Source organism: Oncorhynchus mykiss, chromosome 10 (genome assembly GCF_057628025.1).
Source record: "Oncorhynchus mykiss isolate SJ-2025 chromosome 10, ASM5762802v1, whole genome shotgun sequence".
Lineage (NCBI taxonomy): Eukaryota > Metazoa > Chordata > Actinopteri > Salmoniformes > Salmonidae > Oncorhynchus > Oncorhynchus mykiss.
The window spans coordinates 49,040,741-49,060,000 of NC_143031.1; the positions used below are offsets into that span (position 1 = coordinate 49,040,741).

The window sequence follows — 19,260 nt, forward strand, 5'->3', positions numbered from 1 at the left end:
TTATTTGGGGGGGCTAATATTTTCATTTGAGTTGACAGTCATAATACATATGTGAATGACCTTTATTATAAGGCTTTTCTGTCATAATTTCCTGTTTATTGTGCCTCAATAGTTGGATGTGGTAAAAATGTTAAAAAGTACAGTATGTACGTTGCTGTGCCTCTGACCTGCGTTGGAGTTGAGCTCGTCGTTCTCTGACTCGGTCCCGTTCTGGCTGCCGGCTCCGTGGAGGTTGTTCATGGCCATCAGCTTCATCTTCTGCAGCTTCATAGCCTCGGCCATCGCTGCAGCCGTCAGCCCTGCAGGACAACACATAAATACTGTACACAAATCATACGCATACACAGCAAGGAAACACACACACACGCTCCTCAAATCCCAAAAATCTAATCCAGTGTTATTGGTCACATACACATATTCAGCAGGTGGTATTGCGGGTGTAGCGAAATGCTTGTGTCCCTCGCTCCAACCGTGCGGTAGTAGCTAACGATACACGACAATACACACACATCTCAAAGTAAAAGAATGGGATTAAGAATGTCGGCGTGCTATTGACTAGAACACAGTAGAATACAGTACATACAGTGCCTTGCGAAAGTATTCGGCCCCCTTGAACTTTGCGACCTTTTGCCACATTTCAGGCTTCAAACATAAAGATATAAAACTGTATTTTTTTGTGAAGAATCAACAACAAGTGGGACACAATCATGAAGTGGAACGACATTTATTGGATATTTCAAACTTTTTTAACAAATCAAAAACTGAAAAATTGGGCGTGCAAAATTATTCAGCCCCCTTAAGTTAATACTTTGTAGCGCCACCTTTTTCTGCGATTACAGCTGTAAGTCGCTTGGGGTATGTCTCTATCAGTTTTGCACATCGAGAGACTGAAATTTTTTCCCATTCCTCCTTGCAAAACAGCTCGAGCTCAGTGAGGTTGGATGGAGAGCATTTGTGAACAGCAGGTTTCAGTTCTTTCCACAGATTCTCGATTGGATTCAGGTCTGGACTTTGACTTGGCCATTCTAACACCTGGATATGTTTATTTTTGAACCATTCCATTTTAGATTTTGCTTTATGTTTTGGATCATTGTCTTGTTGGAAGACAAATCTCCGTCCCAGTCTCAGGTCTTTTGCAGACTCCATCAGGTTTTCTTCCGGAATGGTCCTGTATTTGGCTCCATCCATCTTCCCATCAATTCTAACCATCTTCCCTGTCCCTGCTGAAGAAAAGCAGGCCCAAACCATGATGCTGCCACCACCATGTTTGACAGTGGGGATGTTGTGTTCAGCTGTGTTGCTTTTACGCCAAACATAACGTTTTGCATTGTTGCCAAAAAGTTCAATTTTGGTTTCATCTGACCAGAGCACCTTCTTCCACATGTTTGGTGTGTCTCCCAGGTGGCTTGTGGCAAACTTTAAACAACACTTTTTATGGATATCTTTAAGAAATGGCTTTCTTCTTGCCACTCTTCCATAAAGGCCAGATTTGTGCAATATATGACTGATTGTTGTCCTATGGACAGAGTCTCCCACCTCAGCTGTAGATCTCTGCAGTTCATCCAGAGTGATCATGGGCCTCTTGGCTGCATCTCTGATCAGTCTTCTCCTTGTATGAGCTGAAAGTTTAGAGGGACGGCCAGGTCTTGGTAGATTTGCAGTGGTCTGATCCTCCTTCCATTTCAATATTATCGCTTGCACAGTGCTCCTTGGGATGTTTAAAGCTTGGGAAATCTTTTTGTATCCAAATCTGGCTTTAAAACTTCTTCACAACAGTATCTCGGACCTGCCTGGTGTGTTCCTTGTTCTTCATGATGCTCTCTGCGCTTTTAACGGACCTCTGAGACTATCACAGTGCAGGTGCATTTATACGGAGACTTGATTACACACAGGTGGATTGTATTTATCATCATTAGTCATTTAGGTCAACATTCGATCATTCAGAGATCCTCACTGAACTTCTGGAGAGAGTTTGCTGCACTGAAAGTAAAGGGGCTGAATAATTTTGCACGCCCAATTTTTCAGTTTTTGATTTGTTAAAAAAGTTTGAAATATCCAATAAATGTCGTTCCACTTCATGATTGTGTCCCACTTTTTGTTGATTCTTCACAAAAAAATACAGTTTTATATCTTTATGTTTGAAGCCTGAAATGTGGCAAAAGATCGCAAAGTTCAAGGGGGCCGAATACTTTCGCAAGGCACTGTACATATGAAATGGGTAAAACAGTATGTAAACATTATTCAAGTGATCAGTGTTCCATTATTAAAGTGACCAGTGTTCCATTATTAAAGTGACCAGTGTTCCATGTCTATATACGTAGGGCAGCAGCCTCTAAGGTGCCGGGTTGAGTAACCGGGTGACAGTGACTAAGTTCAGGGCAGGTTGCTGGACGGAGGCCGGTTAGTGATGGATAGAACAAAATGCCCTACAAGGTAATACATTGGCAGATGTTCATACAGTATCACTGTAATACAGGCCTTTTGCAGCTCTTTAGAGTAGAACACAACTTGGATGCTGTGTCATGCTTTTTTTAAACTCTTTCAGTCCAAGCATGTGTACTTGGTCTCCAGAGACATGTCTATAGAGGAGCCAGAGTGAGGCTTTCACTGGCCCCAGGCCTCCCCTGACCCCTCCAATCCAGGGACAGCTGAGGGGAGCTGGGGCCGCTGATGGCGGTAGGGAGGGTCCCTCCCCGTCCGTCCCAGGAGAGCGCTCTCTCCCCGAGTCTCTCTAAGAAGCCCAGCTACCTTCAGCTCATCAAGGGCTCCACAGCCCCGGAAGCCATCATCACTCTGCCCAATTAGGCCCCTAATTAATTCAATTAGACGATGAAGGGACACATTAAGTAATTAATTAAATGACGACGCAATGCCTTCTTGCTTTGCCGTGATCTAAATTTCTTTGCAAATCAGGACAAAAAAAAATAGACATCTTTTTCATTTTCTCCCCAGGTTCATTCAGACAGTATATGTCACCTTGATCTAATTCATTAACGGAATCGCCTCGAACGGAATGGGAGAGGTGTAAAAAAAAAAAGAGAAAAAAAAATGAAGAGAAAAAAAAGCTCATTCATTTATCATTTAATTTTGTTGGTATGAACATGAACACTTAAGTTACTTTCCCTGTGAAGGGAAGAGAGTCTGATCGGAACCCCATTACTCCAGCGCTGTCAAACACCAAAGGCGGAAAATTAACTGTGCCGCTCTCGTCGGCCAATGTTTCTCAATTCCACTCCACACGGCAAGGCAAATAAACCAGCAAATTATTCTAACTTGAAAAAATATAGACAGGCACAGATAGAGTGGGAGAGGAGAGGGAAGGGTAGGGGGGGGGGGGGGGGTTAAGACAAATGAATCTCTGTCCTTACATTTATATTAAAAAAACAAGCCTTCTATTTTTATGCATCCCGGCCCCTCTCTTCCAAGCGTGCCTGAGGAAACAGGCGAAATGTTTTCAATAGCTACATTTAAACAAAATGTCATGATGATTGATTCATTTTATTATGAGTTCATTTTGTTGCCTAATCCCAGACAGTCAGAGGCACAGCTGCAGCAGCTTGGAGGGAAACTCAAACTTCTTCTTGAGCACTGAATTAGCTGTCGACGTGTGGCCGAGGGGGGAAACAGGAGAAAAACAGCTGACAACAACATGGAGGGAGCACGACGTCAACTCTGCTAGTGCCGTAAAAGCTTGGCAGAGCCGTCCGTTATATCAAGCCTTATTTTTTGGTGGGATTTGAGGATGCACTTGGGGGGAAAAAAATACTTGCATGCTTGAAATTCATCCTGTCATGAACTACTGTAAAGCCTTGTCTAAACAGAGAGGGCAGAGCCAGAAGGTTTAGGCGAGCTAGGACATTTTCCCATATCTGATCCTATGATCTTCTAACGCGTCTAGCCTACTAGGGTCACTGAGGATTACTGGCTGGCATACATGAAGTTGGCTTATATGGAACTACAAATTCTAATTTATGCTAAGAGTTTGTCACTCTCGTCATACAAAATCCCTTCTTATTAGAGTCTTGATTCCGCTAATTCTACATATGTAAACGTAAGTACATGAACAGGATGAGCTTGCAAGCCAAAGTAAGGTAGCAAAGCTACAAAACTCTGCTTCAATTTGAAGCAGCTGTATCGAAAAGAACACAGATCTCATCTCGTTGGCCCTCACCATAAACTAAAAGTGATTGTCTGTGTCTCTGAGATCTCTCATCACTGCCTATGCTCTCTGTCAACTAACCTTCAATACATGAACAAGCCACACGGTGGATGGCCTGTTTATGCCCAGTCCAGGCCAAGTTCTCTCTGAGAAGGTAAAATGACCTCAAAGCTTATTATGCACTACAATAGTCTATAGCAGCTCTGATTGAGGTGAGAGAGAGAGGCAATCAACAACCACTGCCTAGCAGACCACATCGAGAGCATAAAATACCACAACAGAGAAAAAAACACAATCAGTGCATTGTCTTTACACATTTTTCCCCCCTCCTGATTTTACATGGAAGACGAGCCTGTGAGATCAAACAGGGAACGTAACAGTAATTGATGTTTGAGTAAAGTCACGACCCACGGAAATGGGAGCCCGCGGATGAAAGGGGAGCGGCGTTTTCCAGGGGTGGACAAACAGATTGCTTATTGTTTGCCTTTCATAGCGCTCCTCAGATGTAGAGGACCCCGGCCAGCCCCCACTTTGAGAGGCCTGGCCCTCAGAGTCAGCCCTGCCAGATGAGTGTAAGGCAGTCAGGCACATCGGACTGGACGAGCCATCCATCCTATTTTCTCTTTTCAAGCCCCATCCTCCCTTTCTCTTCGCATCAGATTGGGAGGGGCCATTCTTGCGGCTAATCGTTAATCTGGCTGGGATGGTCTGGGGCGTAGTCCCACCCTGTTACCCTGGGCAGGTTACAGAGGGCCTTTGTGGTCTCTCTGGGGTCAGACACAGGCCAGAATTCCTCCCGTACATTCAGTCCTATTGGCTTTTGTCAGGCCCAGCCCAACTAGGCGTCTGTTTAATTAAAGGGGGGGATACCTGGTCAGGCGGATTCCATAGAAAAAAAAGGTTCATTCCATTCTTTTGATCTTTGTAGTAGAGGTCTGACCCAGCACTGTGGCTATTGATTTTAATAAAGACGCTGGTATTTGCTGGTCCGTTTGGATATTAATTGTGCAGCAGAGACATGAATCTATGGCCACTGGAGGAAGACAGCAAAGGAATGCAGATATATTACGTTTACACAGTCCCTTGTTTTTAATTTTTTATCTTCCTGTCATTATAATCAGTACCACCTCCAGCCTTTTGGGGCCCGACGTGAAATTTGGTTAGTGCCCCCCCTCTTGGCAGTGGATACGTTTTGTTGTTGTTGCAATGTTAAACTACATTTCCTGAAATTCGGCCCATTTTGCCATGAGGTGTAGAGAAAGTGTTGCGGTTTTAAATCACATTTTCTCAAATTATTCACATTTTGCCATGACTAATGCCATGTTCATATGATATCTGAGTGAGAGTGACTTGACAAAAAACAATGGGGGCCCTGAGAGTAGGGCCCCTGAGAGCATGTCCTGCATGCCAGGTCGGGAGTTTGGTGATGATAAAGCCTACTACTAAAAGGTTTAGATACCTGGCAAGACTACTTTACCTAGCAATAAAAAATGGTAGCTGACATGGGCTAATTGAGTGACTGACATGAGTGGAAAACTGCTGATGCACTACCAAATATTTTAACTTAGCAATTTGATTGCAAAGAAAACAAGTCTGGCCGGGCACCATGAACAACAACGTGGGACGGGAGCTCCCTCCCTCCGCGCAAAATAAGGCACCTGCACAGGCTGCTGTACTCCACAACAATGCTGAAGAATGACAAGACAATGGGGAACAAGATCAAGAGGGAAAACTGAGACTGTTACACACTACAACCAAACAAAGGTTTGTCAAAGTGTGCCAAGCAAGTGACAGTTGTGAACATGTTGTCAACTGGACAGTTCAACTGCCGTCACATAGACACGTATATTCATCATAATGCCGCCGTTGAATTTGTGCCGAGTTTCACGTACTATCAAGGCCACTCGGTGCTTATAGTGGTGTTTAGGATACTGATGTTTTCATCATTTGACCGCGCGTATTGGTGGTTGGTGTACTTTCATTTTGTTGCCGTTATCAAAAACAAGCTGTTGCACTGTGCCAGCACCGAACTTTTCTTGGAACAGTTCAATTTGTGTGTGTTTTCTTTTGTGTTTTTTACATATAACCTACAGTATCATAAACGAATGAAAATGCTATTGTGTTAAATGAAATGAAATGCAAAATCGTATTCTAATGTTAACCGAGGCCTTCATAAAACCGCACCAAAACATATGACGTTTATTAATTACACTGTCGTAATGACTGAAGGGGGGGCACAGCAGTTCTAATGTTAAATTACTTTTAAGCCTTGAGACAATTGAGACGTGAATTGTGTATGTGCGCCATTCGAAACGGCGCAGTGTAGTAGGTGCCAGGTGCACTGGTTTGTGTCAAGAACTGCAACGCTGCTGGGTCTTTCCCGCTCAACAGTTTCCCGTGTGTATCAAGAGTGGTCCACCACCTGAAAGACATCCAGCCGACTTGACACAACTGTGGGAAACGTTGGAGTCAACATGGAACAGCATCCCTGTGGAACGCTTTCAACACCTTGTGGAGTCCATGCCCAGATCAATTGAGGCTCTTCTGAGGACAACTCCACATTAGGAAGGTGTTCTTAATGTTTTTACACTCAGTCTATATATAATATACATTATTTTTGGGGGTCGGGCCCCCTAACGGCCGCGGGGCCCTACGCGCAGTGCGTAGTCTGCGTATCGGAAGAGGCTCTGATTTTAATGCAAGGGAATATTCCATCATGAAGCTTATAACACGGACAGCAGTGCACAGCTTATTCTATCTAAAGTCCTGTGGGGGCGGGCAATTCGCACAGATATTGAGTCAGTGCGTGGAGCTGCGGTGTTCATATATGTAGCAGTAGGTGTCGCAGGCACTGTCTCTCTCACTTCAGATATTCACTTAAAGGCCATTACAGGCATACAGAGGACTAGAACTCCATTGAGCTGGAAGGTCTCGCTCAAAGCTCTCTTTCGGTCCAAACAATTCCACCAGAGTGGCTTAACAATTGTACATGTGAATTCATACAAAGGAAAGGGAAGGGGAAAAAAAACGGATTGCCTGTGAGAACAAGCCTGCAGAGATTGTGTTTTTCAGCCAAAATGGTGATTTGTGTTAATCTCAATTCTCAGCTGCATGCGTTATCGCATTTTACATTTCTCCTTTTCAATGGGGAGAATAACATCTTTTCTTCACTCTGACAGAGTGTCCCAGGAAAAGTATCAGATTTTGTGCGAAAGGGAAAGAGGGCAATGGGGGTTGAAGGGGGGGGCACAGACTCTGCCTTTGATTCTCAACACAGTAAATATGACCTTCCTATTCTGCGTTTTCAAGTAAACTGAGATTGCGGGAAGGACAAAAAAAAGGAAGGGGGTAGGGTATACTGTATTTAATTCACCTTTGGAATTTCCGAACAGCGGAACAAGGAGGAGACGAATGCACAACAAAGAGAGATGGCTCCGAGGCGTAATCAAACCCCCGTGCATTCTACAAAGGTGGTGAGAATCCCAGAAATAGGACAAGATGGAGGTGGCTATTAAAGCCAGGATTACCTGCAGCTTGTGGCCTTGTGCTGTTCTGGACCTGAGCGGAAGACTGCTGGGACATGACAGCATGTCCACGTTCTCCACCATGCTGCGGTGTTACAATTCGACATACAGTACCAGCTCTGTGCTGCCAAAACGGGCCGCGTCAGTCGAGTGTCCCGATACAGACATTCAATAAAGCCACTGGGCTTTCAAATGCAAAGCTTAGCGGAATAGAAGGTCCATCGATAGAGCTGGAGAATCTGTGAGAGAAACCCAGCCTGTTCTCCACCATACTGTAGACTGTAGTATAGCTGTTGGGAGCAGAGTGCCTTAACGAAGGCTGTAATTAGTCCTAATTAAGTCAGACCCTAATGTTGAGGCGTGCCGTTGTGGGAGAGCGCGGCGCAGTAGGAGAAGTGGGAGATGGGGGTGCCATTGTCTTGTGGGGACACACACACACACACACACACAGACACACACGTAATGTCATATACTCCATGGATCATCAAAGATTGACCCATTGGCCCATCTCTCCACCAGACTACATGTCAATATTCTCCGGTCAGATACCAATGACAGGGAGATTTTTCAATATTACAATAATGCAATATAAAACACGTATTCATTTGATAACCTTATCTTTGATCACACATCTGTCAATCAATCACCGCTGTCTGTCTGTCGACTGTTGACATTGGCAGGGGGGTGTGTGCAGGGGACACTGACCAGCCAGTGATTGGAGTCTTTTAACACATGAGCTGAATCTCAGATGTAGCTTTGGAGGAGTGTGAAGAGGCTGAGTCCTGGAATAGAAATGCCTGTTTGCATGACACGGGCTGGGGAGGAGACTGGAGAGGCCACTGTGTCTTCATGACCCTGACCAACCTCTCTATTTCTCTCTCTCTCTCTCTCTCTCTCTCTCTCTCTCTCTCAACATGCTGAAACTCTCTCAATGTAATCTCATCATACAGTCCTCTGATCTTCTGTAAATTACATTTTTACATTTTAGTCATTTAGCAGAGGGGTGGGGGGGGGGTAGCTTATCCAGAGCAACTCTTAAAACTGCATTGTTGGATAAGGTGAAATACCTGTTGTATTCGGCGCATGTGACAAATAAAATTAGATTTGACGTACAGGAGAAATTAGGGCGAAGTGCCTTGTACAAGGGCACGTCGGCAGACTTTTCACCTAGTCGGCTCGGGGATTTGAACCAGCAGCCTTCCGGTTACTGGCCCAACGGTCTTAACCTCAAGGCTACCTGCCGCCCCTCATGTATTGTACATGCAATATGCGACACGTTCTCACACATACTACATGTGCCTCAATATACTAAATATGTTGTGCAATTGGGGGGGGGGGGGGGGGTTATGACAATAACAATCACATGAAATACTTTTCTGTTCTGTGTTAAGACTGGTGCATTTTTTTTTTTTAAGTGTTAGTCAATTCTCATCTCTTGACGTGGTATGGAAATGAAGAACGTGTATGAAAAAAAATGTGGGGGGGTTAATATGTCCCAGTAGCAAATCCTTAAATCTTTGTCTTATGTCTTATCCCTTTAATTGTCTGCATCTAAAGTTAAAGGTGAGACTTTCCACCTGCTCCTTTGTTGAACAAAAGCAGAGCCTTAACCTTTGCCTTGTCCCTTTAATTGTGTGCATGTGTGTTTGTGTGAGTGTGCACATACATGCGTTTGTGTGTGTGTGTGTACCCCGCCTGTACATGCATGTGTGTGTGTGCTTATGTGTGTGTACCCCGCCTGTACATGCATGTGTGTGTGTGCTTATGTGTGTGTCAGGGTTGGGCTCAATTTTAATTGAAGGCGGTCAATTCTGGAAGTAAACTAAAATGACAATCTCAACGATCGAGTAAAAGGGCATTTATTTTAAGTGACTTCTCAATAAAGTGAAAAGTCGAAGCTATTTATATAGAACGTTTTCAAAATCCAGATTTTTTTTTACTGCCTTCAGCCCAACCATGGTGTGTGTGTGTGTGTGTGTGTGTGTGTGTGTGTGTGTGTGTGTGTGTGTCCGTGTGTGTAGTAGGGACGCTACTCTCTGCGTCGTCCAAGTGGCCACAGGACACAGGCAATAATTAGCAGACACAGCAGCAGCAGCTTGCAGTTTTATATTACATCAAGGTAAACTCACACTGCTAGGAGAGGAGATGACTTATATCAAACGGGAATACGCTGTTAATTAACTCCCTGCCGTAGCAATCCCTTCCTCTGTTTCTGCTATGGACTTAACCATCGCTGGCTTTCAGCACGTATCCATGTACCCCCCCCCACGGTCTTATTGGAAGAACGGACACAGCCTTGTAAATGGCTGTTTGAATGGGAAAGTCAAGGACAATGTGAGCTCAAGCGAGAGGCTGAGGAGTCAAGTGTCTGGACTGTGCCTCCTCACTCTTAGCTGGGACTTTCTTTATCGTGGTGGGAGCCTGGTCTGGTTTGCTCGGGGAATGGGATTCGGGTTGGTACGTGGGAGTGCTGATCTGGACGTGTCATCAAACAGTGGCCCTGGCGGGGAGGTGGGCCGTGGGTGGCAGAGCAGGAGTAGATTAATAACCCTGGCTGTGCACAGGGCTGTCGTGTTCAGGGCTCAGGATGCAGCAAGGCTTTATGGGGGCCAAACCCAGCGTGTCTCCCGACAGGGGATGCCAGAGCACGACTGGGAGTCAGAAAGCCAGAAACACGTCTCTGTGTGCTTTATTGGTGTTATTGCTTTTTATAAACTGGGTGGTTCGAGCCCTGAATGCTGATTGGCTGACAGCCGTGGTACATCAGACAGTATACCACAGGTATAACAAAACATTTATCTTAACTGCTCTAATTACGTTGGTAACCAGTTTATAATAGCAATAAGGCACCTCAGGGGGTTGTGGTATATGGCCAACATACCACGGCTCAGGGCTGTATCCAGGCACTCCGTGTTGCGTCGTGCCATAGAGCAGCCCTTAGCCGTGTTATATAGGTCGTATACCACACCCCCTCGTGCCTTATTGCTTAATTATACACACGCAGGCATGCTTGCACATAGCACGTACGCACACGTGCACACACACCACTGTTGCATTTGTGGCCGTCTGCAGCGAGTGTAAAGAGGGAGAGGGAGCTGAGACCGGCACTGATTTCTAGGCATCCCTTTAACCCCAGGAACTCGTTAATGTTTCATGAAAAGAGCCACTAGAGTCCTCACTGGCTGACTCACAATATCACGACTTAGCAGAAATAAATGGGCCAAGTGTTCAAAGAGTAACAAGACTTTGCTCAGTGGGCAGAAAGTGAGTAGAGAGCACTTTTCTTCCCCACACATAAACCCCCCCCCTCTCTCTCTCTCTCTCTCTCTCTCTCTCTCTCTCTCTCTCTCTCTCTCTCTCTCTCTCTCTCTCTCTCTCTCTCTCTCTCTCTCTCTCTCTCTCTCTCTCTCTCTCTCTCTCTCTCTCTCTCTCTCTCTCTCTCTCTCTCTCTCTCTCTCTCTCTCTCTCTCTCTCTCTCTCTCTCTCTCTCTCTCTCTCTCTCTCTCTCTCTCTCACTCTCTCACTCTCTCTCTCACTCTCTCTCTCACTCTCTCCATCCCCCTGCCCACCTCATGCGCTCAGACTTCTTATCCTGTAGGTGCCTCCCTGGAGCCCCTCAAATGGACTGGGGCAAAAAAGGAAAAGAAAAACCCACCAGCGTTCCCCTCCTTCATCTTCTGACGGCCCCCAGCCCGCATGCTCTCTACCTGTCCTTTATCCCTTCATCTCTCTCGCTCTAACTCATTCTTCATGTCACTCTGTCCCAGTTCACTGAATTATCTCTGTGTATCTGGCTGGTCACCTAACTTATCACACACACCCGACTGCTTAACCGCCTACATCCACAGTTGTCGGAAGACAAAGACACTGTTCGGGATGTTTTTATACAGCAAGGAGGGGAACAATCTGCGGTGGTTGCAGTGTTTAAGGACTTTCCATAGTTTTGTGAAATCGTTTTCCCCCTCAGCTCTGCGTGGGCTTCCTCTAGCTACTGTAAACTTGCTGGTCTGCACTTAGCTGAGTACCTTAATTAACTAGCCTTATTAATACTGCTAATTGCGGAAGAACAAAGGTTTGTACCTCCCTCCTGCTTCAAAGGCAGGCCTGGGCACATGGATCATTACAAACAGACCACCCAACTGTCCCAGAGGACTCCTGCTGTTTATTTCCCAGCTAGAAGAGCAACAAGACCCAACTTTATAGTTAACCTTGAGCGCTGTGTCTGATCTGCCTTCGATTGGACCGGGCCCCTCACCCTTTCATTCCACCTCCTTTTAACAACGGGTTCAGCAGCGTCAGAAGATGAAGGAGGGAAACGCTTGTGTTTTTTTTTCCTTTTTTGCCCCAGTCCATTTGAGGGGCTCCAGGGAGGCACCTACAGGATAAGAAGTCTGAGCGCATGAGGTGGGCAGGGGGATGGAGAGAGTGAGAGAGAGAGTGAGAGAGAGAGGGGGGGGGAGTAGAGAGAGAGAGAGTGTGAGAGAGAGAGAGAGAGAGAGAGAGAGAGAGAGAGAGAGAGAGAGAATGCAAACACAAAGAAAGTGGACGGAATGTGTGCATTATCCACCGGCAGCTTGTTTGCGTACAGCACGAGATGCGTGCCCCCCCTTTCCGTGACTTATTGAATTGATTGCTAACATAACCAAATTACTGGTCAAGTTGTAAACCCCAAAATTCCAAAATATACTTATTTTTTCAAAGAAAGCCATTTGTTCGTCTTTGGGAAAAATGTAAAGGAAGCAGAGAATGGAAGAAGGAAAAACACAGAGGAAAAATGAGTGAGCCATGCATGATGATACTCCTGGCATCTGAGAGGGGGTAAGTCTGTCCCAAACGGCTCTAATGTGATTGATGAGCACAGCAGTCTCCCTCCCTCCCTCTCTCTGTCTCGCTCTCTCACTCTCTCTCTCATACACCCCCCCACCCGCTCTCTTTCTCTCTCCCATCATTGGCTCCTCCACTCCTAACTCTCACCTCCTCTGGCTGACTGGAGGGAGAGAGAGGAGAAGGAGAGGGGTTTGGGAAAGCAGGCAGACAGACAGACAGGCAGAGGCACTCCTAGTGAAAACAGGGGAGGGGGGGGGGCGCACACTGGAGCCGAAACAATAGTGACAGGCGCACTGGCTGGGGGTTTGCTGGTCGGATTAGCTCCAATAGCCATAATAAATGAAACAAGAGGATGAAATAAAAACAAGTCCACACTGACTGAAGGCTGGGCTTATGGGAAGTGGCAGCTCCACTGGCCCCAGGCTCTGAATTAGTTTTGCCACTCGATAATTTGACTGATTCACTTGAGTGGCCGGGAGAGGACGTTTTTGGGCCTGATCTCGGTGTAATCGAGTAACCTGGCTGGTGATTACCCCACGGGCGCACAGGCTCTGGACGGGGACCTGGGACAGAGGAGAGGAGAGACAGGTGGAGGAGAGCGAGAGAGGGGCTGCCCTGGCTGGCGGACGGCTGGAGCACAGAGCTCAGAGCAGGTAGCAGCAGTACTTGTTGGGCCCAACACTTGCACGGTCACTTAACTCCTCTCACGTCACTGCTTCATGCCTCAGTTCTCCTGCCTGGCCTGGATTAGATATCTCCCCCTATCTCGCCAGATGTCTCCCATAAGAGTGTGTTGCGTGCGTGCTGGTACATCTATGTGCGCATCCATTCTCTATGCGTGCACGTGTGCATGTGTGAATGTGTGTGAGAATAAAGCTGTGTTTGCATCTGCCCAGCAGAGGTCCCAGTAAACTCCAGATGAGTGGTGTGATAGTGGGACGGGACAGGAGCCTACTGGCTCTTCTTTAACAACGAGAATGAGGAGGCAGGGGGGATTTTCTCCTGTGTAGAGGCAGCCCAGGAATCTGTCAGAATCACTGCAGAAGATGGAAGGGAAGGGAGGGGGGGGGGGGGTGCACTGCTGCCTGTGCACTGCAGTTGAAGGGTAACCTTTACTTAACCTTTCATATGTCGAAAGCACATTTCGCCACTGACTTATTAATTTGGACAAGGTCGCCTTTTTTCCCCCTTCATTTTAATACCAGATTAGCGGCGCCAGATCGTGAACTTTGATGTGGAAAATGTGCAGATGAGGGCAACTCTCTGGGCCACCGCGTAAAAATTAGCAGGACTTTATTGACGTGCTATTGACAACAACAACAAAAATTCTAAAGAGGAGAAATGTCAATGCTTGCTACACAAGAGTAACAAGCAGAGTAAGCACTAAAATGTTAATTTACATACGACGCTGTCAAAATGAATAATAGAAGGTGCTGGATGCTGCTTTTCTTCTGCCCTGTTCAGGGAGCGGGGTTGATGGAACTGTGGAGGGCTGGCTGCGTAAAGGGCAGATGTCTGTCCCCAAAACCCCACTGCTGTCCTTCACGGAGAACCACACTGCTGTGTTCCACAGAGACACACACACTTCTTTCCTTCACAGAGAACCCCACTGCTGTCCTTCACGGAGAACCACACTGCTGTGTTCCACAGAGACACACACACTTCTTTCCTTCACAGAGAACCCACAGCTGTCCTTCACGGAGAACCACACTGCTGTGTTCCACAGAGACACACACACTTCTTTCCTTCACAGAGAACCCGACTGCTGTCCTTCACAGAGAACCCACGCTGCTGTGTTTCGCAGAGAACCACACTTCTTTCCTTCACAGCAGATGCTATTATTAGGAATGTGACGGGCTTACCATGCTTCCCTAATTGAAGATGTATATATTCCTAGACATGACGAGGAAGACATGACCTGTATAACTTATACTTTTTTTTAATGGGGAAAACATACATTTTTTTATACTTTTTTTAAAGTCCCTTTTCCTTACATGTTTTTTTCATAGTCATGCAAAAACATGAACAAGTTTGCCTTCGTCTTAGTAAACAGTAACACCAAAATCATTAACATCCTCTGTGTGTGATTTAAGGATTATGCCATTAACGAGAATCAAACTTTACCAAATATTTACTGCAAAGTGATCTCACCCCAGGGTGACCACACGGTCTGTCATTACAGAGTGAGGGGAGAAGGGCACAGAATTACACAGAGCTAATCCCACCCGCACAACCTGGGGATTATTTCACAAAGTAGGAAGCCACCCACAGAGTAGGAGACGATTTCTTTCTTAAGGCTCGTGACCTTTATGGGATAGGGAGCAGCCTTCATACAGACAGTATGTAGCCTGCAGCGACAACGACACACACACACACACACACACACACATACACACACACGGGCCTGAGCGTGAGTCACTGACTTCAAACGTGGCTCCATCTGCTGTCCCTAATTAAGTGTCTAATTATAGAGCTAATGCTGGCGACTGCAGCCACGATAAAGAGGACATGATGGCTACAGCAGACATACACAAACACACAGGGACACACACACACACCACCACCACCAGTTGGTGGGCTTCTCTGTGGATTCAAATCAAGGAATTACGTTTCAGTGACAGCATGAAGAAGTGTGACCGGTACTACCATTTTACCTCAAACCTCTATAGTGAACAGACAATCCTGCACTGTATGTTCGCAACCCACTTCCTGCCCGGGGTAAGGGCTCGACACACACAGCAGAACGAGAACGTGACTAACATTGGCTGGCTAATGGGGACATTGCTAGGGTGCAATGCCAAGGGTTTGGGGGGGGGGTCGGGCCAGGAGGTTCGGGGAGATATACTGGCAACCCTGGGGGTGTTCAGTATCTCTATCAGGTCATGAATGAGATACAGGAGGTGCTTTCAAATGTCACGATGAGAAGGAAAGTGCATCAGATAAGCTCATTAGGAACGAGTCAGATCGGGGCTCTGCATTCATCTGCACCACGGGGCAAACGTTTCACCGAGAGGAAAAAGAAGAGAGCCGCTCAGCTTTCGATCCTGTCCCTGCTCTGCAGATCAATAGGAAAAGTCAAGGAGAAGCAATACAGATCCACAAAAGAGAACCACTGACTCCTGCATTTAAAAGAGGGAGGAAAATAAGTACTTAGTGATTTGCTTTGCATTGCGTGCAGCGTTTCTCCCTGTATCATGGCTCTCTCTCTCTCTCTGATCATAACCTCTTTGTTTTTACAGTTCCTCCTCATTAACCAAGCCCATCCTGATCATTCCTGAGAGCACGTTTCCAGACAGCCAGATCACTGGAAATACAAAATGAAAAGCCCCCCCCCCCCTCCTTCACCAGAGTTCCATGAGATGGATTGGGAGCAGCCCCAGCTGCCTCCAGGCCCTGTCCAAGCGCCTGGGTGCGGGTCTGCCCCTCAGGGCCCCGGCTCTTTATCACAGGGATTTACAGACCCTCAGCGTCTTCCTCCCTTCTCTCTCTCTCTCTCTATTTCTCTCTACATCTCATCTCTCCCTTCCCCTCTCCCTTCCGCCTTCCTCTCGCTCCTCTCAGTATTTCTGTAACCCAGGACTCATAAACAAGGCCATGAGAGAGCATGAGGCCCCAGCCCAACAAGGTACCAGGCAGGGACGGACTTGCACAGGGCAGAGCTGATGGGTGGTTGTTGCCAGTCCCAGGTGAAACCCAGGAGAATTCATTTACCTGGACCAATTCAATGGACAACTACCTGGTTATCCAGCCAATAAATGGGCCAGCAGCCTGTTAATGTTGGCTTGGTTGGAATGATGAAGACTGTGACGGAGGAAGATCAGGCGGCCATCTGTCCCCAGTGGCGGAGCAAGCCCTCCCAAGAAGGAGGAAGGCATGGATTAGGATACATGTTGAGCACACAATGCTGGCTGGTTTACACCCTGATGTCCCCCCCCCCCCCAGTTGATATCTATATTCCTGGCATCGCCTGGCTCCACTTCTCTCTCTGAAAGGCCTCTGTTCATTAGCATGCGCGAGGGCCAGGCTAGCCCATATGTCACTAAATAGAACCCCATGTTTAATTTATCCTCGGTTATTCTACTCAGAGACTTTAACCCCTTCAGGTGAGCGCGCGTCGAGCGAGGTACTGCCAAGCCCGAGCAGAGCATGCAAAAAACAAACCAACACACAGGGAAACAACGTCGAGACTGACACAGAATCAGCCAATACGGCGACCTGGGTTTGAGGAGAGGTCAGAGAGCAATGCTACCGCACTGTTCCAGGAAGTCAGGAGCGAGTGCCGGGGTTCGCTGTCAGAACTTTGCCGTGCGATTAAGAACGTGGACATCCTACATTTACTGTGAGATGACTGTACTGCAATCTGTTCACTTGTATCAGCCAGGTAAAAGTGACCAACGCTGCAAGACAACAGTGGAGTATGGCTCTGGGTAACTGTGATTCAGAGGAAAAGAAAGGCGATCCAAAACAGTAGTTAAATACTATTTGTCAGAGTGAGGCCCAGGGAAGAGGGGAGAGGAGGCCCTCCTCCAGGTTTGGAGGGGGAGAGGGGGGGTGGGGGGGGGGGTTTAAGCAGATGGAGGACCAGTCCCCGGTGGGACATGTCATTCATCAAAGTCACCAGGACGGCCTGTTTTGTTTTCAGAGGGAGAGAGTGAGAGAGAGAGAGAGAGAGAGTGAGAGAGTGAGAGAATGAGAGAGAGAGAGGCAGGTGGTTTACTCTGGGGTTCCGTGACAGCCTGCATGACACACACAACATCTTTCCTGTCTTCATCTCCTGCTCTGCAAAAAGTGAAACCACAGTTTAGCACTGAACTCCTTAATAACCTATTGGGAGGATTAAAGGAGCGAGAGAAACACCATCACACACCTCTCTGGCTCTGACAGCTCACTCTCTCTCTCTCTGTTCCTCCCTTCATCCCTCTATCTCTCCATCTCCCCCCCCCCCCCCCCTACCCACGGCCCCAGCAGGGGAGCCGAGAGGGAAACCAGGGCTTTACACTATGATGGGACGTGGAGGAGGATGGAACCATCATGGCTGTTGAGCTCCTCCCCGGCCCTCTGGTGCCAAGGGCTTAGGATGTTTGGTCAATAGCATTCCAGGAAACCAGCTCACCCACAAAGCCCACAACACGTTGGTTTTGGCTTGAGCCCGGCACCCCCCCCCCCACCACCAGTGCGCTGACTCTAAACACGAGAGGGGAAGCTTTGAGAGTGAAAACCAGTATTCCCTCATGACTACTTCTCTTCTTTCTGTTCTTTTCTTCCCGCTCACAAGGTGACGCTGAGCAGTGAGCAAAACAGAACTGCAAACAACCACTGGGGGGGCAGTCCATAAGCTCTGCCCATTGTGTCAAGATGATTGGATTAGCAGGTCAGAACAAAGAAATGGTTGAAGTAACTGAATGACAGCTCCAATAAAAATCTCTTCCACGTCTTGGAAAGGGATTGACTGATTGGATACGAACTATGGCCCACGGACGTTGCATACGGCGGATAGACGCAGGGAAACGTGGTTTTTTTTTGTTACAGGGTCAGGCATAGTAGCACGGCGCCGCTGGAGGAAATGAGGGTTAAGTGCCTTGCTCAGGGGACCGTCGCAGATTTTTCACCTTGATGGCTCGGGGTATTCAAACCAGCAACCTATTGGTTACTGGCTCCAACGTTGTCAGCGCTAGAACGACAACTGCTGCTGCTATCACCTTCCTGTCAAAACCTCAAGTATGTTCATCAAGAAGCAGTGAACGCAAACTTCTACAGGGTCTCGAATCCATTCAGGATTCACGAGGACGATACCGTCGATTCAATGTCAGGTATCTAGAGTGCCTTCAGAAAGTATTCCTATTTCCCTAGACTTCGTCCACATTTTGTTGTGTTACAGCATGAATTAAAATCAATCACATATTGTCTCAACCATCTACACATACCCCATAAACTACAAAAGCCAAAGACTTGTTTCAAAACCGTGGATCTAATGAAAATGAAATGCAGAACTATGACATTTACATAAGTATTCACAACCCTGTTATAATCACTTTTGGTCTTTCTGGGTAAGTCTCTAAGAGCTTTGCACACCTGGATTGTACAATATTTGCACATTATTCACATTATTATATTTAAATCTGGTAAGTCTATTGCCAGCCATTCAAACCTTGCCAAAAGATTTCAGCCAACTGATGTAAAAACTGTAACTAGGCCATTCAATGTCTTCTTATTAAGCAACTTAAGCAACAATAGGTTATTGTCCTGATGAAAGGTGAATTTGTCTCCCAGTGTCTGTTGGCAAGCAGACTGAACCACGTTTTCCACTAGGATTTTGCTTGTGCTTAGTTCTATTCCATTTTTAATTTTTTTTTATCATTGACGATTACAAGCATACCCATAACATGATGCAGCCACCACCATGCTTGAAAATATAAAAAGTGGTACACGGGGATGTGTTGTGTTGGATTTTCCCCAAACATAACGCTTTATATTTCAGGACATTAAGTTCAGTTCATTTCATTTCGTGTTTTGGAATATTTAAATTCTGTACAGGCTTCCTTCTTTTCACTCTGTCATTTAGGTCAGTATTGTGGAGTTGGAGGCAAGGTGTCTAGTAATACTTCTTCATTCAAGACATTTCGCCTTTACATTTTTTTATAGATTTTAATAGGGCGTATCGTGTACCAGCCACATACCCTAATTGAATTTATGTCAATCATGGTAGATAAAATGTGGAAAAAGTCAGAAGGGGTGCTAGGTTTCGGAAGG

The 19,260-nt window shown here is 46.5% G+C and overlaps 1 protein-coding gene across 1 annotated transcript in view; it reads right to left on the reverse strand.

Annotated features, from left to right (window-relative positions):
* dacha (dachshund a) overlaps positions 1–19,260 on the reverse strand; it is a 130,289-nt gene that overhangs the window by 47,049 nt on the left and 63,980 nt on the right. The window contains 1 exon segment of the mRNA XM_090186985.1: positions 168–299. Within this exon segment, the coding sequence (XP_090043111.1) occupies positions 168–299 (132 nt within the window).